Source organism: Chiloscyllium plagiosum, chromosome 1 (assembly GCF_004010195.1).
Source record: "Chiloscyllium plagiosum isolate BGI_BamShark_2017 chromosome 1, ASM401019v2, whole genome shotgun sequence".
Taxonomy (NCBI): domain Eukaryota; kingdom Metazoa; phylum Chordata; class Chondrichthyes; order Orectolobiformes; family Hemiscylliidae; genus Chiloscyllium; species Chiloscyllium plagiosum.
The window spans coordinates 46,762,680-46,786,868 of record NC_057710.1 but is presented as its reverse complement, the minus strand read 5'-3'; the positions used below and the strand labels follow the sequence as shown (position 1 = coordinate 46,786,868).

At 40.3% G+C, this 24,189-nt stretch overlaps 1 protein-coding gene across 2 annotated transcripts in view; it reads right to left on the bottom strand.

Annotated features, from left to right (window-relative positions):
• The window catches only part of fam219aa (family with sequence similarity 219 member Aa), an 85,315-nt gene that overhangs the window by 47,623 nt on the left and 13,503 nt on the right, over positions 1 to 24,189 (bottom strand). For both annotated transcript variants that reach the window (XM_043684194.1, XM_043684155.1), the window contains exon 2: positions 14,516 to 14,615. In XM_043684194.1, the coding sequence (XP_043540129.1) occupies positions 14,516 to 14,615 (100 nt within the window). The remainder of the gene's footprint in view (positions 1 to 14,515; positions 14,616 to 24,189) is intronic.

Below are 24,189 nucleotides of genomic sequence, written 5' to 3'. Positions count from 1 at the left end.
TTTAACCTAGAAAAACGGGATTCATTTTGGATGGTCAAATTTGAATGCCGAATACAGGGTTAAAGGCAGGATTCTTGGCCGTGTGGAGAAAGAGTGATCTTGGGGTCAATGTCCACAGTTCCCACAAAGTTGTCAACCACATTGATAGGGTTAAAGGAGGCACAACAACAAGGGGCGAAGGGCCTGTACCATGCTTTGCTGCTCTGTTCCATGTTCTAACAGCAGTGCTACCCTCTTCCTCTATGCTCAAAACAAATCCCAGAGGCAAGATGGATAAACAATCAGCATGGTGGTCAGCATTACATATTCTTCGTGCACAGCCTGTTCCGATCCCTGCATTGCCTAAAATCCAGAGGGAGGAAGGCAGGAGATGGGTGCTCATTAGTTTTGTAGTTTTCAATCAAACTGGTCCTTAGCTAATATCATAACAAAATGTTTATTTTCCAAAGAATTCCACTTGGCTTTCTCAATTGACATAAATTTTACTATTGTAGTATATAATCAAAAATACATGCATTAGTACTTATCAAGGCCATCAGAAGTCTCATCAATAATCACTTATGCAGGAAAAATGGCAGCCAATTAGCTCTCAGGAAATTCTGACAAATAGCAGCTTATAGGCTAATAACTAAGGAAGCATATAGGATCAGGGAGATTATTCTGGAGCTGTACAGGACTTTAGTTAGGGCATAGCTGGAGTATTGTGTGCAGTTCTCATCACCACGCTATAGGAAGTGTCATCCCATTCCTGCCTCAGTTGACGTAAAACACTCAGACACAGTATAGTTTTCCCTCCTCCATCTTTATTCCGAGCCTTGGAGGGAGAGAGAATGATCACCCATATGCACAGGGACATGAGTTCTCTGTCTTCTATCGAACAGCAGTTTCTTAATGAAGTAAATAGTCATTTACAGAGAGGAGCATCCAGATAAGGCAACATACATATTAATTGGGTGACCGTTATAATCAGCGAGTGTCAATAGTAAAGATTAAGCCATCTACTTTTAGGCAATGAATGTTCTTAACTTTGTTGAATACATAATGAATAATGAATACTTCTCCCCTTGTTAACTGACTTTACATACCGAATGCCTCATCTTGTTAAATGGCTTTACATAATGAATGCTTTTTCATCTTGTTAACCCACTACCTTTGCCCCCAGCACTCCATTGTTTACTGCGAGTTCTTATTTGATCAGAGCCATGCTAGCTTAACTTTTGTTCCACAATGTAATTCTTTCCCTACCTGCTCATACCTTATACACTTTCTCAGAACAATGTGATCACACTGGCTGGGTTGCAAAGGAGATAAACTAGCATGTTGCCAGAGATGGAGCAGTCTAGCTAGGAAGGGAAACTAGATAAGCTTGGTTTGTTTTCTTTTTGGCAGAGAAGGATAAGGGGTGATCTGATTGAAATGTACAGTATGAGAGGACTGATCAGGTTAGGTGCAAAGTAGCTGCTCCCTTTATTGAAGCATCAATGACAAAGGGGCATAGTTATAAGGTGAAAGGCAAGAGGTTTAGATGGGATTTGAGGAAACTTATTTTCATCCAGAGGGTGCTGTGAATCTGGAATGCATTGCCTCGAAGGGTAGTTGAGGCAGGAAACCTCAGTTTTAAAAAGCACTTGGGTGAGGACTTGAAAGGTCACAACATTCAAGGCTATGGGCCAATTGCTAGAAAGTGGGACTAGTATAGATTGCAAGTAGTTTTTTTTTAAAAAATCGATGCAAACTTGATGGGCTGAAGGAGCTCTTCTGTACTCCATGATTTTATGAATGTATTAATGATCAGATAATCTGCATTTTGAGATGTTTTTTGAGGAATGAAGATTGACCAGAATGCCAGGGATCGCTCTCCTACGCTCCCTTGAAATTGTGCCTTGGGATCTTTTACAAACAGCTCTCCTGGAATCAGATTGGGTTTTGGTTCCATTTCCACTGCTCTAGAATGTCAATCTTGATTTGTGTATTCAAGCTCTGAATGAATACCCAAACCTTTGATTCAAAGACAAATGCACTACCAACTGAGACATGGGTGACAATAAAAATATCAACTTCACAGTTTCTTTCCCTGGAGCTGGAAAACACTTATTTCAGATCATTCTGGTGTTTATTTCATTGCTAAAATAAGGCTACTGAAGCGTCAGTCTTGAGTTCTCATCTTTACACAACTGATTTGTTCTCACTCTGGCCTTTAACCATTTTTAGAATAATACCTGATGCAAAGAAATCCACCGTAGTTTAATGATAAACATAAATAATTTCAAGCAGCAGCCAAATCATTAGCAACTACTACAGCATAATTATGTTTCACTGAACTTTAATTTGATGAGGTCACAGTAAGTGGCCTTGGATCTCTGCAGTCAAGCAACAAAAATAATAATTTAAAATGCTCCAGCCTGACTGTAATCATAGATCATACTGTAGTGTGTCAAACTGTTGTAATTATTCCCTTAGCACTGCTAGCACAAATAGTAGCAATAAAACTAACTTAGATTGTTTTATTGAAAGCAACATACTGCATGTTATATTTTAAGTTTTGTTGACATTTTATTTTAAGGTCACAAATATCTTTGTTTGAGCAAAACGCTCTACACCACTAAGTTTCTATTAGAAATGTAGGAACAGTATTAGATTTTTATGGCTGTCAAGCTTGCTCCACCTTCAAACAGATCATGGGCCTCTTTCCCAAACTATCCCTGTCTATTATTTCCCACCTTGAACCTGCTCAATGACATTTCCCATAGCCCTCGAGGGAAAGAATTCAAAAGGATTCACCATCTAAGTGAAAATATTCTTAATCTTCTCAACCTTAAATGGTGTACCCCTTATTTTGAGTAGGCTTAGGTGTTTTAATGGTGATACAGCCATTCCTGCAGCACAGAAACCTGGACACAGGAAACTCCAAGGGATTGGCAAGGAAATCAAAGATTAGTTGGGAAATGACCCCATGCCTAGAACTCTCAAACTATCAACTGAAATCAGAATTCAGAGTTCTGCTACAGTTAATCAAATAGTTGATCAGAAAAAGTTAGATAAAAGGAGGCCACTTAGCTCTCCCTAGCTGTTCTGCCACATTTTGTGACTTATGCAGATAAACATCCACGTCTCTGCTTTGCACACCCTTAAGAATAACACCCTTTACTGTATATTATCTCCATGTTCTTGTACCAAAATGTACATCTCCTTTGCATTGAGCTTCATCTGGCACTTATCCGGCACTCCATTAACTTGCCTATGTTCTTTTGGATATTGTCCTCCTCAGTTTAGAATTTTCCCAACTTTTGGGTTATACAAAACTTTTAAATTGAGCCCTGCATACCAAGATCTAGATGATTTACATATATATCAGGAAAAGCAAGGGCCCTAATACCACTCCTGGGAAACACCAACATAAAGTTATGATTCAATTACACAGGACACTGGTGAATTTGCATCTGGAGTATAGAATCACAGAATCCTTAGAGTAGATAAAGGCCATTCAGCCTATCGACTCTGCACCAACCCTCCAAGGAGCAACCCATCTAAACTCCTAACTCCCATCCCCATCACATGACATTTACCATGGCTAATCCACTTAACTTGCACAATCCTGGACACTATGGGGCAATTGGGGGGGGAATTGTTACAGGCTGGTGGAGTGGGTATAAGGGAAGAAGATGGACAGGTAGTACAGGTAGAGAGTGTGCAGAGTTGGAGGATTGGATTAGCATGGCCAAACCACCCACCATGCCCATCTTTGATCTGTGGGCGGAAACTGGACTACCCAGAGGAAATTTGCATAGACACAGAACGTGCAAGCTCCAAATAGACTGTCAAGGCTGGAATCAAACCCCACTCCATAGCACTGTGAGGCAGAAGTACTAGTCACTGTGCCACCATGCTGCCCTGGTACAGCATTAAGCCTTGTATTGGACACCTTGTTTAAGGGAGGTGGTAAATGCACTGGAGGGAGTTTATAGTGGGTTTACCAGACTTATTAGCCCGATGGCCTTGTTCCTTTGTTGTACTGCTCTTTCTTGTCTCAAGTTTCCATCTCCAAACTTGAGGATAAAAACAAAGTGCTGCAGAAACTCATATGGTTTGGCAGCATCTGTAGAAAGAGAAACAGAGTCCAAGGTCACTTCTTTGGACTTTGTTTTTAATTCACATCTCCAGCAACTGCAATTGTTAGATTTAATTAAAATGTCTGCCTTGCAAAGTATAAAGTTACAGATTGATTCAATGTGTCGGACGCTGTATCTGCACATATTCAGAACTGGTCCTCGTGTTGCAATACAAATAAATAATTATTCCCTAAGATCAGGGAAAGTTATGCTCAGATTACTGCCATCTATTAATCAAGATAATGTGGTCAGTAACACTTTGCTATTTCTTTGAGCAGGACAAGGTCAGGAGTGACCACCCTTGACACCAAGGCTGCATGTGAGTGTGTGTGACATCAAGGAGCCAAAGCAAAATTAGAGTCAATGGGAATTGGAGGAAAGTTCTCTGCTGATTGGGGTCATACTTGGCAGAAGGAATGCTAACTGTGATTGTTGTTGGTCTGTCATCTCAGCTCAAAGGAATTCCTCTAGCAATGTCTTGGTCAGTTTCTAAAACAATCAAAAAATCCCCTCCATCATCAGGTCAGAAGCAGGGATGTTTACTGATGATTGCACAATATTCAGCTCTATTTGCAATTTACTGAAACAGTCAATGCCCAAATACAAAAAGACCAAGATCAGGATGACAACTGGCAAATAATGGCCATGCTGCACAAGTGTTAGGCATTGAACAACTCCAAAGAGAACTTCAGCATCATCCATTGACATTCCATATCATTACCATCACTGAATCCTCAACTATCAACATCTTAAGAATTATCACTGACCTGAAACTTTACTGGACTAGCAGTAAAAAATATACGGTGGCCACAAGGGCACATCAGATTTTAGGAATCCCAAACAGTAAATCACCTCCAGACTCTCCGAAGTCTGTCCACCATTTAGAAGGCACAAGTCAGTAGTAATGGAACATTCAGCACTTTTCTCAATGAGTACAGTTTCTAAAACACTCAAGCAGTATGACACCATCTCGGACAGAGCCACTGTTGATTGACATCACACTCTCAAACATTTGCTCCCTCCCACTGATGTTCAGTGGCTGTAGTGCATTTACAAGATCCACTACAGAAATTCACACAGGCTCCTTAGACAGCACTTTCCAAACTCACAACCAGCACCATCTGGAAGGACACAGGCCACCTTTTCAAGGCACTTAGGGATTGAAGTACCCTGCAAGTTCACATCCCATGAATGAAATTAAAAGGCTGTAAAGCTTCATACATTTCAACAGTGGCCCAACTTCAAAGCACATCTGCTGTAAAATGCTTCAGAACACTTGGAGGTTGAGGTGTATGCAACCTAAATGCATTTTTATAAAGTTAAATTAATCATGAATTACTATTCAAAAAAATACTGGCATGAGAACAGAAATAAATCTCTAGTACCTGATCACGCAAAAGCAAAGCTATCTTCCAAACTTTTCTTCATTCTGGAATTTAAGCCTTTAGATTAGAAAACTATAAACATGGTTCTAAGATTGAAGGTTGAGGAAACAAAACTAGTAAATTATAAACCTGCTTAGTTTAACAACGATGTTAGAAAATTGTAACAACCAATAACTATCGGCAAAGTGATTGACCCCCAAAGAAATACACAAGCTGCTTAGAGACTACTCATGTGGATTTGCAAAGGGCAGGTCATAACTAATTAACCCAATTACATTTTTTGAGGAAGCAATGAAAATAGGTAAGGTTATACTTGTAAAGCATATAGGGATATCAAATTGCATTTGATAATGCTTCATGAGGCTGTTAGCAAAAAGTGACAGTAAATTATAATCTAGCACAAGAAGTTTTTTTTATTTTCTTTGGGGTGGGAGTGTTGCTGATAGGGCTAGCACTTGTTATGTGCATGAGCAGCTTTGAGTCAATACATAATGATTCCCAAGATTAAAAATAATATATTCCTGATTGAATGTGAGTTACTATTGGCATAGGTATCTATGCTAGAGCCTCAACTACTCAGTGTATTTATTTACTACTTAAATAACACAAGTATGTATGATCCCAAATTGGCAGATTATACATAAAGATTAAAGTTATAACAGATAGTATAGACAAGAGGACAAAAATAATAGAAGACAGTAAAAGATTAAGGAGGTTGGACAAAGTTGTCGTAGATGGATTTCAAGCCTCAAGTTACCTATGTTAGACCAAAAGTAATAGTATAGATCAGAGTGTATATATGATGTTATAGAGGTTTACAGCACAGAAACAGGCCCTTTGGCCAACTTGCCCATGCTACCCAGTTTTCACAATTAAACTAGTCCTATTTACCTGCGTTTGGTCCACATCCCACTATACCCACCCATCCATGTACCTGTCTAAATGTTTCTTAAGTAACAAAATAGTACTTGCTTCCACCATTACCTCTGGCAGCCCGTTACAGACATTCATTTATCACTCTGTGAAAAAACTGCCTGTCTGGACCCTTCTGGATCTCTCTCCCCTCACGTTAAACCTATGCCCTCTAGTTTTAGACTCCCCTACCATGGGGAAAAGCTGTTGGTTATCTACTTTATCTATGCCTCTCATGATTTTATAGACCTCTATAAAGGTCACCCCTCAATCTTCTGCACCCCAGAGAAAAAAGTCTCTGCCTATCCAACCTCTCCTTATAACTCAAACCTTCCAGTCCAAGTAGAATCCTAATAATTTTTTTCTGCACTCTTTCCAGTTAAATCATACCTTTTCTATAGTACGGCGAACAGAACTGCTCACAATACTCCAAATATGGCTTCACTAATATCCTGTACAAAGATGTAAAGTACATGCAGATTACTAAATGTTGCCCTGGTTTGTCTTACCAAAATGCAGCACCTCACATTTATCTAAATTAAGCTCCATCTGCCACTCGCCCAACTCCTCAAGATCACATTAAACTCTTAGATAACATTCTTCACTGTCCACGACACAACCAAATTTGGTATCACCTGTAAACTTATTAACTATACCTTCATATCCTGATCCAAACTGTTTTCATAAAAGATGAATGATAATGGAGCCAGTACCATCCTTGCAGCACACTGCGGGTCACAGGCCTCCAGTCCGAACAATAATCTTCCACAACTATAATCTGTCTCCTACTGTTAAGCCAATTTTGTATCCAATTGGCTAGCTCACCGTAGATCCCATGTGATCTACTCTCTTTGCTACCTTCCCCCATCCTCCTCTCTGATCTATCACCTCTATCCCCACCCCCATTTACCCATATTACTTTCTCCTCCCCAACAATATCAAAACAGTATACTTGTTTGAGAAGGGGGTAGCCACAGGAAACGTCTGCACTACCTGCCTGGTAATGTCCAAGCAGTCACCCATCTACCTGATGTGAACTGTGATGTGACCACCTCCCTGAAGCTACCATCTATCTATCATACTCTCTGCCTCACTTATACTCATCAGTGCCTCCAACTGTCACTCCAACCTATCCAGGTTGGATGATAGGAGCTGAGGCAAACACACTTTCTGCAGTCATAATCGCCAAGGGCAGACAACTGTTCATTGATGCCCTACATCCAACAGAAAGGGTGTACAACTCTACTGACTGACATTTTGAAGAGAGATTACATAGGCTTGGATCCCTGGAATATAAAGGTCTTATTTCAATTGGCAAGATAATCTATGATATAATCATAAAAGCAGAGATTTTTCATTCGAGAGGTTAAGAAACACTTCCTTAAACAACAGTATATAGAAATATGAAATATTCCCTTGTTTAACTCTACCAATTCATTTCAGAATTCTGAAACCCTCAATTAGATCACACCCTAATTGAAAGGAGACATTGTGGGGTGCCATTCCATTGATGTAAATGCAAGCCAAGAATGGCTAAACAAGCTCAAGGGTCTACTCCTGCTCCCATGTTTCAATGACGCTGCACCTCAGGAAGCCCATGAAAGAAGCCAGCAATTCTTACATCTTTTTAAAAAATTCATTTTGTGGAATGTGGGCATCGCTGACTGGCCTGTGTTTACTGTTCATCTCTAGTTCCTTGAGAAGGTAGTGAAGAACTGCCTATTGAACCACTGTAGTCCACCCTGCTGTGGGTTGACCCACAATGCCACGAGGGAACGAATTCCAGGACTTTCACCCTGTGACAGTGAATGGCAATATATTTCCAAGTCAGGATGGTAAGTGGCTTGCCAGGGAACATGAAGACACCACATGTCTGCTGCCCTTGTCCTTCTAGATGGAAGTGGTCGTAGGTTTGGAAGATGCTGTCTGAGGATCTTTGGAGAATTTCTGCACTGCAACATGCAGATAGTACACACTGATGCAACTGAGCATCAGTAGTGGAGGGAGAGGATGCTTGTGGATGTACCATCACTCAAGCAGGCTGCTTTGTCCCTAATGGCATCAAGCTTCTTTTGTGTTGTTGGGGTCCACTCATTCATGCAAGTGCAGAGTACGCCATCACACTCCTGACTTGTGCCTTGTAGATGGTGGACAGGCTTTGTGGAGTTAGGGGGTGATTTACTCTTTGCAGTATTCCTAGCTTCTGACTTGCTCTTTTAGCCAGTGTTTATGTGGTGAGTCCAGTGGAGTTTCTATCAATGATAACTCCCAGGATGATAACTCCCAGGATGTTGATAGTGGGGGATTCAGTATTGGTAACACCATTGAATGCCAACAGCCGGTGGTTAGATTGTTTATTTGTGATGGTCATAGCCTAGCATTGTTGGGTCACGAATGTTACTTGTCATTTGCAGTTCGCTCAGTAGTACTGCTGCTGAGCCACTCTTGGTGGTGGGCAACCAGAGTACATTGTTTGTCCTTGCCATCCTCTGTACTTCCTCCAGGCGTTGTTCAACATGGAGGAGTACAAATTCATTAGCTGAGGGTGGACGGTAAGTGGTATTCAGCAGGAAGTTTCCTTGCCTATGTTTAACCTGAAGCCATTAACTTTGCGTGGTCCAGAATCAATGTTAAAGACTCCAACAGCAACTCCCTCCCAACTGTATACCACTGTGCCACCACATCTGCTGGGTCTATCCTACCATGGAGGGATTTGAACCTGGGTCCCCAGAACATTACTTGGGTCTCTGGATTAATAGTCAAGTGATAATACCGCGAGGCCATCGCCTTCCCAAGGTACCTGAAGAAAAACTACATTTTCCTGATACATACAAAGTTATTGGTCATCTTCAAAAGGGAAAAAAAAATCTTGTTTAACTTAGTGTAGGAAGAACAGCAACTAAACAGTGTGATGAACAATCAAATGGATTCAATTTTAATGCAGACATTGTAATCCACTTTATTGTTATTAACCTGTTAATAAACCTGGGCACCTACTTTAGGGTTACATTATTTTTCTGCTGAAGGGGCAAGGGTTTCCCATACAAAGCTCCCACCTATTTTTGTTTTTCACAGCACAGTGTATAGCAGTTGCACAGTTTAGTGTGAATACTCATTTTATTTGCACGAGTCAACTTGTTATTTAAAAGTAATGTTAATTGCTTAATTTGGCTATGCTAATCCATACACAAAAACATAAAGTAAACAAATCAAAAAGGATAAACTACATAGAAATGCAATACTAATCCTTTATTGTTTACAGACATAGAGTCATAGTGATGTACAGCATGGAAAGACCCTTCAGTCCAACTTGCAAACATGTGGATTGAAACAAGTCCATAATTCAGCAGATTCTTTGACATTCCAAACTAATTTATTTGCAAGTGTCCTCCCCACGATCTTAAGGAAAATAAACAGTTAAGAGGTGAAATTACAAAATTTAATTTTTAAGCTTGGCAATCTAGACATTTTTAAGAAAAATATCTTGGGATGCAAAACAGTAATGGCAGTAATTTCATCCCCAAGATGTTGTTTCATAAAAAAATTCAATCATGGATCATCGCTGGCTGGGCCAGCATTTATTGCCTGTTCATAGTTGTTGTTAATAAAGTGGTAGTGAGCTGCCTTCTTGAATCGCTGCAGTAGGCCAGTTAGCTTTACACGTGTCATTGGGAAAATGTTCAGTGTATATTATAAAATATGCTAATAGTACAACATTGAGAAATTTTAGGAATAATAAAATCAGAGTCAGAATTACTTCATGAAGTTGAAATCATATCTGATAAATGTTAATTCTTTGAGGCATCATTCACGATAGATAAAGGGGTACCAGTAGTATGTTTGGATTTCCAAAAGGCATTCAGTAAGTAAGTGCACACAAGATTACTTAAAAAGCTAACAGCCCATAATGTTGTAAGAAGAGATTTGTCTCAACTAATGGAAGACAGACAGTTGGGACAAAGGAGGATGGCAACCTGCGACGTGGAATGTCGCACAATTAGAATGCCACAATAATTTGTAATATCCATTCATGATTTAGATGACAAAAGTGCATGTACAATTGCCTATTTGTGGATGACTGAAAAATAGGTGGGAAGGCAAGTAATGAGGATGAGACAATGTACAGATGGATACAGACAGGATAGGCGAGTGCTCAAAAGCTCGACAGATGGAATATAATATGGGAAAATGTGAGGTGATGCACTTTGGCAGAAAGAACAGAAGAGTTGAATATTATTTATATGGGCAAAGACTGCAGAAAGTTGTAGCAGAGGGATATAGACATCCTTATATATGAATCACAAAACATTTGCATCCAAGTTCAAATGGTAATAGATAAGTGTTGATTTTTATTTCAAAAGAAGTATTAAAAAAATCTTACTAAAATTATAAAGGTACTGATCAGACCACAGCTGGAATACTGTAAACAGTTTGAGACACCTTATCTGAGGAAAGATACACAGGCATTGGAGCCAGTCATGAGAAGATTTACTAGGTTGATTCCTTTGTTGCAAAATATTGTAGAGAGGGTGATTCATTAAGGATATTTAAGTCTGAGATAAACTTTTAATCAGTTAAGGGCATAGAGCAGAAAAGTGGATTTGAGTATTTTTAGATCAGCCATATATTGCCTTTTACAAGAACCCAAGAAATAGGAGTTGGGCCTGTTCCAAAATTTAACACAACCATGGCTGACCATAGGCTTCAACTTAACTTTTTCACTCACTTCCTATATATCGTAATTCTCAGAGACCATAAATCTGTCAATCCCAGTCTTAAATGCATTTACGATAGAGATTTCAGTTTTCTCCGAGTCAGAGAATTCAAAGAATTCACAAACTTCTGAATGAAGGGATGCCTTCTCACCTCAGTGGTAAACAATCGGGCCCTTATCCTGAGGCAATGACTCTGCATTTTTTTATATCTACTGACCAGTGCATACTTTATCAAGCCCTTTAGAAAATATGGATTTGCTCGACTTCTCCTCCCTTGGAATCTAATCTAATCAAAGACTGCTTCCATTGCAAATGTCAAGCCAAAACTGCACACAACACACTACATGTGGTCTCACCAGCACTCTGTGCACACATAACAAAACCTTTTCATTCTGAACCAAGAACTCAAATTCTATGATTTCCCATTCCATTTCCCACATATACAACTCCACGTTAAATGGACTGTTTAAGCAGTTAAATATACAAGTATTATTGGGGAAGGATAAAGCGAAAAAGAACAGGAAGAGACAAAGAAAGTAGCTTTAAAACAAAGCTTGAATGTTTAAATTTATATATTCTCTGATCTCTCCGCTTTGCAGACAAAACATGCAGTTCTAGTTTACTCAGTGGGTTCAACCAAACATGAATGAAAAGGAAGACAGAGAGGGAGAGACGGATGAAGTAATAACTTGTGTACACGGAGGGCAAAATGTGAAAATATTTTAAGTGTAAAATTTCTCCACACAGACTAAAAACAATGAGCATATTACTGAAACTGAATTTGTAATACTATTTATTAATTGACATTAATATTTATATTCCATAACTTGAGATAAAAATAATTGTAAAATAAGTGTATACTGCACAAATATGAAATATGCAAAATTACTAGCTTTGGAAATGGGACAAAAATGGTTCTGCCAGTCTTGAAGATTAATGGAGTAGATTATTTCCATATTGTATAGCCCAGCTTTATCTACCTGTTTAATAGTTTTGACAAAGTGTAACATCTTAAAAATTGCTTTAAAAAAAAAAATTAACTTGTGGTATCCTTTTATCTTGAACTCATCAGAACTAGGACACAAGAAACAGACTTGGGGAGAAAAGGGACACTATAGTCAGCACGGTGGCTCAGTGGTTAGCACTGCTGCCTCACAGCGCCAGAGACCCGGGTTCGATTCTGGCCTCAGGTGACTGTGCAAACTTCACACAGACACTTTCCCCATGTCTGCTGGGGTTTCCTCTGGTGATCTGGTTTGTGCAGATTAGGTGAATGGGCCACGCTAAATTGCTCAGTGTTCAGGGATGTGTAGGCTAGGTGTATTAGTCAGGGAAAATGTAGAGTAACAGGGATAGAGGAATTGGGCCTGGGTGGGATATTCTTCAGAGGGTCAGTGTGGGCTTGTTGGGCCAAATGGCCTGTTTCCATACTGTAAGGATTCTATGATTCTTTGATTATAAACTGCATGAGAAAAAGATGGTGACGATTGGGTCATAATTGCCATGGAGATGCAGCAATACCAGTTAACTGTCAATCTCAATTCTCTGACCACGGAGGTAGATTCTGAATGGTTAGGGTATTTCCATGGAAAAGCTGATTGCCACAATCTCCATAATCCCATTTTATTGAAAAAATCCAATACTATAAATTCCCTTTACATACAATAAAAAGGGCCCCGAGTATTTGTGTGTAGCTTCTAATACATACAAATATTATCAGCTCTTGATACATCAGATTATCAAATTCAGAGTTCAATCTAACTAGTTAAAGTGTTTTAAGTCACTTGTATTATAGATCTCTTTACTAACAAACTCATCAGCTCACTACATTTATTAATATCACATTCCCATTCATTCATAACTCTTTACTAACTCATTCTGTTTACTATAAAGTGTTTTCATTCAATCATAAAACCAGGTTTTTAATAGTACATTTTACTATTACAAGATAAACGAATTAAAACACCCCTTCAACCCCATTACTGCTTCTTTACACCTTCAACTCTTATCAGACCTACTTACATTAAAAGCTACCTCTGACTACTGACCTAGTCAGAAACAATACCCTCCCCGACATCACGTCTCCACGACTCAACGAAACTTTAGAAACATTATAATTTTAATCAGCCCTTATCAACCATCTCCCGAACCAGAATAGATTACAGAACATCAAACAGTTTCCCTAACTAGTATGTACTCGTTAAATACATAATAAACAGGGCCACTATTAAAATAGCACTTCTGTGAAACTGCACAAATGAAAGAAACTCAAACTGGCAAACAGTAAGCAAAATCTCACGACCCAGCTGCGGTGGTCAGTTTAATCTTCTTTGCAATTTTATTTACTGTATGTGTAATTTCAAACTTATTCAGATCATATAGGTCTCGTACCTTTATTAACATTTACAAACTTAAAAGATAAAAAGGACTAGAACTTGTTAATTATACAAGCAGACCAGACAAACACAATAATCCCATCAGCAGTAGCAGTCAGCACTTAGCAAAATGTTTAAACAGTCTCTTGTTTCCCCAAGGACAGATGTCACACAAACCTTTGTGAACAAGAGATAAAACTATGTAACACATAATGATAGAATTTTAATAAATGTAAGAACAGTGTACAAAGACACTACTGTAAGAACTGCACTTCAGGATTCCATTGCCGCCTCAAACTGTGCTATTGAGGTTGCTGAATAAAGAGGCCACTCACTAATTTTGGTCCTTATTTGAACACATTCCCACACTGACTAAATACTAACTCCTGTCTTGTTACAAGCACCACTGTCAATAATGTTTAATTGTACAAGATAATTCTACCACAGCAACAACCTATAATACTTTGAAAGCAAACTTCAACATAGAAACCATACAAAAAGCACCATCTGCCATCCACTCAAAGATGAATGAAGTGTAGTAAACATTTTGTCTGCATCAGCAGAACCCTTCAGTATTTAAACCACAGAATTCTTGGATTACCAAAACAGTTGAAATATTGCAAATTTTTGAGAATAATTTTATACACTTTATATTTGAACACATCTGATCAATGAAGCCAGTGGAATAATAGTGTTCTTTAAATTTCTGTATTTTACTGCACAATATACAACTACTTCAGAGCTAGGATTTTCCTTTCCTATTTTGAGTACTAAATTTAGAGCTTTTTTTGCAAGTGCATATGTAGAATGTGTGCATTGCACCCATGGGAATGGCACTGCAGCAAAACTGTGCCACAATAAAATAAGCAACCAAACAGATTAAAGAATGTACAGTTCAACTGCAATGGGTCATGTTCAATGCAGTTCAGTCCTGAATGCTGACATGGAAGTACCAATTTTTTAATAGTAGAAATAAAGTATGAAATAAACCAATATTGAATTCACAAATTGTAGCTCACCTATTTTCATCTGCAGTGGGGATGGCTTGTAATTCATTGCCACAGATTCGCTCTCGCGGGTGTCACACTCACCTTCAGAGATGGAGGTGGCTGTCGGATCCTGCTCAGAATGACAAAGTGGATTATTATTACATCATTCAGTCTAAAACTATATTCAGCAATATTTTGAAAAACTGTCAAGAATAAATGACTTAATGGTGACACCACTTTTTCAACCTACATAACCAAATTTTCAGGCACATTAACTTGAGCTGAATTATTTTTTTAAAAAACAAAAGCATTCACAAGATGTGAGGATTGCTGACTTAGCAGCACTTACTGCCAATCCCTAACTGCCCTTGAGAAGGTGGCAATGTGCGGAGATCTTGAACCACTGCAGGCCATGTGGTGTGGATACATCTACTCTGCTGTTAGGGAGATTAATCAAACTAACTGAATGGTCTTCCTTGAAAATCAATCTGAGTAGATCATTCAGTCCCTGATGCCTACTCTGTAGACTCTGCCATTCAAACAGATCTTTGTTGATCTGTACTGAAAATTTATCGATCTGCATTTATCCCTTGCCTTTAACACCCTTAACTAAAAACAATATCACTGTTTTGAAGTCATTCATCAGAAAATCGACAGATGCTGCTCGTCCTGCTAAGTATTCAAACATTTTCAAACATGTATTTGAGATTTCTAACAACAATAGTATTTTGTGTGTGTAAGATCCAATGTCTATCAACTGCAGTCTTTTTTGGAAAAATTCCATATTTCTAATAACATTTATATTGTTATTTTGGGCCCTGAAAACATTCTGGTAACGTATTGAAGATCTGTGCTTCAGAACTTGCTGCACCACTAGCCAGGCTGTTCCAGTATAGTTAGAACACTGCCCTCTGCCCAACTGTATTAAAAATTGCCTGGATACATTCTGTTCACAAATGTAGGACAAATTTAACCCTGCCAATTATCTCCCTAACAGCCTACACTCAATCATCAGTAAAGCGGTCAAACAGGTCATCAACAGGACTATGAAGCAGCACTTGCTTAGCAACAACCTGCTTACTGATACGGCTTGGGTTCCGCCAGACCCCTCTGCAGTCTTGGTTCAAAGACGGACGAAAGAGCTGAATTCCAGAGATGAAGTAAGAGGGACTTCCCTTGGCATCAAGGCCACATTTGACTTAGTGAGTCATCGAGGAACCCAAGCAAAACTGGAGTCAATGGAAAATCGGCGGAAGGGGAGCTTTCTGCTGATTGGAGTCATACCTGACACGAAGAAAGATGGTTGCTGCTGGTGAAGTTCAGTCAACTCGGCTCCAGCACATCTTGTGGGAGTTCCCCAGGGAGTGTCCTAAGTCCAAGCATCAGCTGCTTCAGTGACCTTCCCTCCATCACTGTGCATCATTATCGAGCATCCCCACTTCTGACCCTATGTTCAGCACCATTCAGGACTCCTTAGATATTGAAAGTGTCCAAATGCAGCAAGACCTGGACAATATCCAGGCTTAGGCTGAAAAGTGTTCGAGAGAAAGTGAGGGCTGCAGATGCTGGAGATCAGAGCTGAAAATGTGTGTTGCTGGAAAAGCGCAGGTCAGGCAGCATCCGAGGAACAGGAGAATCGACGTTTCGGGCATAAGCCCTTCTTCAGGAAGAAGGGCTTATGCCCGAAACGTCGATTCTCCTGTTCCTTGGATGCTGCCTGACCTGCTGCGCTTTTCCAGCAACACATTTTCAGCTTAGGCTGAAAAGTGGAAATTAACATACACACTACACAAATTCCAGGCAATTACCATCTCCAACAAGAGAGAACTTAACCATTATCCTTGACATTCAATGCCATTACTATTGGAATTTCTGATTTCAGAAATGACTGAATTTACAACAAACAATATCTTGGGAGTTACCATTGTTTAAAAACTTAACTGGACTAGCCATTCACTAGCTACAAGAACTAGGAATCCTACAGTAAGTAACTCTCCTCCTGACTTCCCAAAGCCTGTGCATCATTTACAAAGATAGAAGTCAGGAGTGTGATGGAAAACTCCCCATATGTCTGAATAGGTGCAACTCTAATAAGAAGCTTGACACACCCAGAACAAGCAGCCCACTTGCTTTGGACCACATTCGCAAACATTCACTCTCTCAAACACCGACACTCAGTAGCAGCAGGATGCACCATCTACAAGGTGTACTAAAACAAATGCGCCAAACCTCCTTGGACATCACCTTCCAAAGCCACAATGACTTCCGCATGGAAAGACAAGGGCAGCAGATACATGGGTTCACTATTATTTGCAAATTCCCTTCCATGTCACTCACCATTCTGACTTGGAACTATCACCACTCCTTCAGTGTTACTGGGTCAAAATCTTGAAACTCTCTTCCCAATGCCATTGTGGGTCTACTGCTACACATGGACTAAAGCAGTTCAAGAAGGCAGCTCATCAACAGTTTCTCAATGGTAACTATGGACGGCCCGGCAGTGACGCTCACACCCCATAAATGATTTCTTCAAAAACAACAAATGAATGCTCCCTTTTCTTGATTTCCTCACCAGGGAAATAATTTAACTGCATTTCCATGGTTTTAAATTATGTTTATTAGATTACCCTCCAATTTTCTGCCCTCAAGAGAATACAAGCCAATGCTATAAGGCAAAGTGCCCTCATATGTAACCCCTGAAACACTGATATAATTCTAGAGAATCTTCTACCCGATAACCTTTAATAAAGTCCCCTCCTTTAATTTTCTCTGCTGAGGAAAACCACCTCAGCCTATCCAAGTGCTGTTCATGGATGAAATGCTCCGGTCTAGTTGACGTCTTGAACCTGCTCTGCACTCTTTCTACAACAATCACATCTGTCCCATGGTAGTGTCTAGAACTATACACAGCATTCCAACTGTGGCTAACCTCCCTATTGTTGTATTCAAGGCTGGCAACTGGGACTAGATTAATTTAGGATATCTGGTCAGCATGGACAAGTTGGATTTAAGGGTCTGTTTCCATGCTGCACAATTCTATGACTACAACTCTAGTAGATTCTGGATTAGTGGTGCTGGAAGAGCACAGCAGTTCAGGCAGCATCCGAGGAGCAGTAAAATCGACGTTTCGGGCAAAAGCCCTTCATCAGGAATAAGGCAAGATTCACATATATCTGGGCCGCCTCATCTACCTATCTTGCAGTCTACAAGGGCATGCACGCCAAGATTCTGCTGAACCTCGAGTTAACAATACAGAACAAAAAGAAAATTGTTCAAAAGCTCAAAGTTTTGGTGAATGGGTATTATGTAAAATTGGACAAAACTTTCCTTGCATTTTAATACAGATACTAATTATAAGTTGGTGAAAAAGACACAGAGATCAACCCTATTAATGAAATAAAATACTTTAAGGATTTTAAGTATTTTGGTTACTAGGCATCCTGTAATCACCAAATAGACTCTGCTAAGAGACAACAATGACAATAAGATATTTTGGGACAGAAAAGTTTCACAAGATGAAAGAACTGGAAATTTAAAATATCAGCATTACCTGAAATTAAAAACAATTTCAGTAAAAACACTTAAATAAAAGCCCAACTTCAACCAAAGGTGGCATAATATGCCAATAGCTTAAGTGTTTCAAAAAGATCCTTCTGGAACAAAATATTATCCATAATTAAAGTTACGAATGACCAATATTAATTTAATGACAGGATGTGGTCATTTTTAGCCACACTTAGTACTTAGGTATTAGTTAGAACCAAACATCCTTCACAGGCAGATTGTGATTATACGGCTCACATTAGCAGGATGAAGCCTAAAGAATAAGTATGATATTTTACAAGTATTATCTGCTGAACAGGACATTAATCTAAGTGTCATAGAGTCATAAACAGAGATATACAGGAAGGAAACAGATCCTTCGGTCAAACTTGCCCATGCCGACCCGTTATTCCAAATTAATCTAGTCCCATTTGCCATCACTTGGCCCATATTCCTCTTAAACCCTTCCTCATCATATGCCTAACTAGATGCCTTTTAAATGTTGTAATTGCACCTGCCTCCATCACTTCCACTGGCAGTTCATTCTATACATGCAACAGCCTCTGCGTGAACAAGTTACTCCTTAGGCCCTTTCCACTGTCATTTTAAACCTATGCCCTTTAGTTCTGAACGCCCCTATGCTGGGGAAAAATTCATGCCGGTCATAATTTTATAAACGTCTATAAGGTCACCCCTTATGCTCCGATACTTCAGGGAAAATAGCCTCAACTCAAACCCTCCACTACTAAACAAAATAAAATCCACAGAACAATGCAGCCGAGATTGGAGGGTTTGACTTATAATGAGTGGGACTCTTTTCCTGGATCATTGGAGGTTGAGGGTGACCTTCTTGAGGTTTATAAAAGATAAGGTGAACAGCCAAGACTTTTTTTCCCCTCAGGGTAGGGCAGTCCAAAACAGAATGGCATAAGTTTAAAGGTGGGTGGGGGTGGGGGAGATTTGATCTGAGAGGCAGCATTTTCACAAAGAGGGTGGTGCGGAGATGGAACAAGTTGTCAGAGAAAGGTGCAGAAGAGAGTACAATTACAATATTTAAAAGATATTTGGACAGGTACATGGATAAGAAAGGTCTAGAGAAATATGGTCAGATGGGGATTAGTCTAATTTAGAAAACCTGTTTGGCATGAATGAGTTGGACTGAAGGGTCTGGTTCCCTGCTGTGAGACTCTTATGACTCTAATTGCAGACGCTGGAAATCATAGAACATAAAACACGTACATAACATATTCAGAAACAACCTGATAAACACAGTCCATCGATTCCTGAATAATAGACAAACAGGATGACACAACAACATGCCCTGACACTCTACCTGCCCTACCACACAAAGACATCCAGGAGATGATGACCAGATGACTCTGGCCCCGGGGCATCATGGTAGCCCACAAACCTACCACCACACAAACTGCTTCTGATGAATTTAAAGGACTCCATAACAACCAGCAGGACTAATGTCAAATACAAAATACCCTGCAAGGACTGCAACTAGGACAAATGGACAGAAGACTAGCTACTAGGATACATGAGCACCAACTAGTCACCAAAAGACACAACTAACTATCACTGGTATCCATACACACAGTCGAAGAGGGTCACCAGTTCGACTGGGACAACATATCCATCCTGGGACAGGCTAAACAAAGAAACGCACGGGAATCCCTAGAGGCCTGGCATTCAAACCGGAACTTCATTAACAAATATATAGATTTGGACCCTATTTAACAACCTCTTAGAAACAAAACTGAAAATGATATCACCTGCCATAACAAGCCAAGACAGGTAAACAGCAAGTGGGGCAGAACACCAACACTTCACCTAGCATGGTGACAAAACGTCTGAGAACAAATCTACCAGCTCAGCGAGCAAACTTACAACCTGATCCACAAGTGTTCTCCACAATCTCAAAACTCTCTGTTTCTCCACGCTGCCAAGAATCCTGCCTTTAACCCTGAAATCTGTATTCAAATTCAACCTTCCAAAACAATTCAAACTTTTCCAGCTTGAAGACCATCTGCCACTTCTCAGCCCAAATCTGCATCCTGTCAATGCCCCGTTGCAACCTACAATAGCCCTTCACACTATCCACGCCACCACAACCCTCATGTCGTCAGTAAACTTACTAACCCACCCATTCACTTCCTCATCCAAGTCATTTATAAAAATTACAAAAAGCAGAGGTCCCTGAACACATTCCTGCAGAGCACCACTGGTCATCCGGCTTCAGGCTGAATATTTACATCTACTACCGCCCTCTGTCTTGTATGGGCTAGCCAATTCTATTTCCAGACAGCCAAATTTACCTGGATCCCATACCTCCTTACTTTCTGAATGAGCTTTCCAAGGGGAACCTTATCAAATGCCTTGCTAAAATCCATATACACGACATCCACTGATCTACTTTCATCAATGTGTTTTGTCACATCTTCAAAAAATTCAACAAGGCTTGTGAGGCATGACTTGCCCCTCTCAAAGCCACACTGACTATCGCTGATCAAATAGTGCTTTTCCAAATAATCACCAATCCTGTGTCTCAGAATCCTCCTCAATAATTTGTTCACCAGTAATGTCAGACTGACTGGTCTGTAATTCCCAGAGTTATCCCTATTCCCTTTCGTGAACGTAGGAATAACATTTCCCACCCTCCAATCATCTGGTACTACTCCAGTTGACAGTGAAGATGCAAAGATCATTGCCAAAGGCATAGCAACTTCTTCCCTCGTTTCCCATAGTCACCTTGGGTATATCCTGTTTGGCCCAAGGGACCTATCTATTCTCACGCTTTTCAAAGTTTTCAGCACCATTTCCTTCTTTACGTCAACATGTTCAGGCATATCAGCCTGTTTCAGACGGTTCCCACAAACGACAAGGTCCCTCTCACTTGGTGTAGTCCATAGGCCTCCAAATAATAACTTCACATTGGGACGGGCAATAAACAAAGAAATAACTAATACCTGTAAAAATGGTACTGCAATTATCTTGGGGGATTTTAATCTACATGTCAATTGGTTGAACCAGTTCGGTCAGGGTAGGTTTGAGGAGGAGCTCGTTGAGTGTTTCAGCGATAGTATGTAATCGAACAGACGAGGGAGCAAGCTGTCCTAGATCTGTCCTTGTGTAATGAGGCAGGAATAATCAGTTAGGGATCCTCTTGTAAGAAGCAAACACAGTGTGGTTGAATTTAGAATATAGATGGAGGGTGCAAAGATAAAAGATAAAATCCAATACCAGGGTCCTGTGCTTAAACAAGGGAGACTACAATAGAATAAGGCTAAAGTAGACTGGAAACAAAGATTTTATAGTGTGACAGTTGACGAGCAGTGGAGGACTTCCAAACCAATTTTTCAAAGTGCTCCGCAAATGTATATTTCAGTGAAAAGCAAAGACTATAAGAAAATGAGTAATCTGCCATGGGTGTCTAAGCAGATAAGGAAGACTATCAAATTGAAAGAAAGGCATAAAAAGTGGCCAAGAACAGCAGGAAACTGGAAGATTGGCAAAACTTTGAAGTTCAACAGAAAGCCACAAAAAGAGCAATAAAGAAAGATAAGATAGAACATGAGAAAAAAACTAGCACAGAATATAAAGACAGATTGCAAAAGTTTCTAGCAATATATAAAAATGAAAAAGAATGCCTAAAGTAAACATTGGTCATTTACAGGATTAGAAGGGGCATTTAGCTATGGGATATGATGAAATGGCCGAGGCAATGAACTGTTACTTTGTATCGTTCTTCAGCGGAGGACACGAATAACATGCCAGTATTTGACAAAGAGAGGAGGGTAAGTGAGGACCTGGAAATAATTGTTATGACAGAATAGGTAGTATTGGGCAAGCTAATGGAGCTTTAAAAATAGAATCATTTTAACTCAAGTTTGGGATACAGAGATTCTGACCTCACACCTTTAATGCATTGTCTGAGCTGAGATGTCACCTTTTGTTATAAAGCCTTAGGTTATCGCAAGAAGGTGACTTAAAAGAAATTCTGGAATGTTCATATTATTGAACCGAAGCCTGCAACATTCTAAAGGATGAAAGACAACAACAATCCAGGTTTGATCGATATATCATTTCAGTTGCATGACACTGTGATTTTTTGCTATAAATTAAGTGTCTTATGATCTGATACTCTGCAACTACCTGGTGAAGGAGCAACGCTCCGAAGGCTAGTGCTTCCAAATAAACCTATTGGACTATAGCCTGGCGTTGTGTGATATTAAAATTTATCCCTGATTAACAATGCCACTCCTCAACCTTCTTTACCTCCCTCCCTATTCCTTTTGAAACATCTGAAATCTGAAACATTCAATAACCATTCCTGCCCCCTGTGATATCAAAGTCTCCGTCATAGCCAAAACATCATAGTTCCAGGTACTGATCCATGCTCTAAGTTCATCCCCTTTATTCCGGACACTTCTTGTGTTAAAATAGATACACTTCAACTCAAGACACTGACTTCAACTTTGCCCTATCAACTGTCTCTCCAACCTCTCAGACTCTCTGCACGTTGTGTCTGCCTGTTCACCAGCTCCTCCACCCTTAGATCCGCAGCTCCGGTTCCCAGCTCCCTGCCAAATGAGTTGAAACCCTCTCGAAGAGCTCTAGCAAACCGCCTGCCCAAGATATTAGTGCCCGTCCAGTTCAGGTTCAACCGTTCCTTGTACAGGTCACAGCTTCCCATGAAGGTATCCCAATGATCCACATATCTGAAGCCCTTCTTCCTACACCAGCTCTGCAGCCATGTATTCAGCTGCACTGGCTCTCTGCTCCGAGCCAAACTTGCCTGTAGCACCAGTAGCAATCCGGAGATTACTACTCTACTCATCCTGCTTTTTAGCTTCTAACCTAACTCCCTACATTGTCTCTTCAGGTCTTCATTCATTATCCTAGCTATGCCATTGACACCAATGTGACCACGATTTTTGGCTGCTTTCCCTCCCCCTTAAGAATCCTGCACACTCGATCCAAGACACTCCTGACCCTGGCACCTGGGAGACAACACACCATCTGGGAGTCTTGTTCGCGACCAAAGAATCTACTTTCTGTTCCTCTAACCATTAAATCTCCTATCATGATCTCTCTCGTACTCTCCCCCTTCCCTCTGAGCCACTGAGCCAGCCTGAGAGCCAGAGACCTGGCTGCTGTGGATTACCCCTGCTCGGTGCATCCCTCCAACAATATCCAAAGTGGTATACTTATTATTGAGGGGAAGGCCACAGGAGATCTCTGCACTGCCTGTCTATTCCCTTTCCTTCTCCTGACTGTCAACCAGCCACCTTCATCCTGCAACTTATGACATGGGTACAGCAGAGGCAGGAATGGTGTTGCAGGTTCAGGAATTTAAATGTTGCAAAAACAACAGAGAAGATGGTAAAAAGAGGGAGGTGTTTGGCATTGTTGGTCAAAGACAGTATTATGGTTGCAGAAACTACCTTTGAGGACTCGTATACTAAGGTAGTATGGGCTGAGGTTAGAAATAGGAAAGGAGAGGTCACCCTGTTGGGGGGGGGGGTTCTATAGGGCTCCAAATAGTTCTAGAGATGTAGAGGAAAGGATGGCAAAGACAATTGTCGATATTTTTCCTCAGTATTCACACTGGAAAAAGACAATGTTGTCAATGAGAATATTGAGATACAGGCTGGATTAGAAGGGACTGAGCTTATAGAGTCATAGAGATGTACAGCATAGAAACAGACCCTTCGGGCCAACCTGTTCATGCCGACCAGATATCCCAACCCAATCTCGTTCCAAATGCCAGCACATATCCCTCCAAACCCTTCCTATTCATATACTCATCCAAATGCCTTTTAAATGTTGCAATTGTACCAGCCTCCAGCAGCTCACTCCATACACATACCACCCTCTGCGAGATAAAGTTGCCCCTTAGGTCTCTTTTATATCTTTCCCCTCTCACCCTAAACCTATGCCCTCTAGTTCTGAACTTCCCGACCCCAGGGAAAAGACTTTGCCTATTTATCCTATCCATGCCCCTCAATTTTGCAAACTTCTATAAGGTCACCCCTCAGCCTCCGACACTCCAGGGAAAACAGCCCCAGCCTGTTCAGCCTCTCCATATCGCTCAAATCCTCCAACCCTGGCAACATCCTTGTAAATCTTTTCTGAACCCTTTCATGTTTCACAGC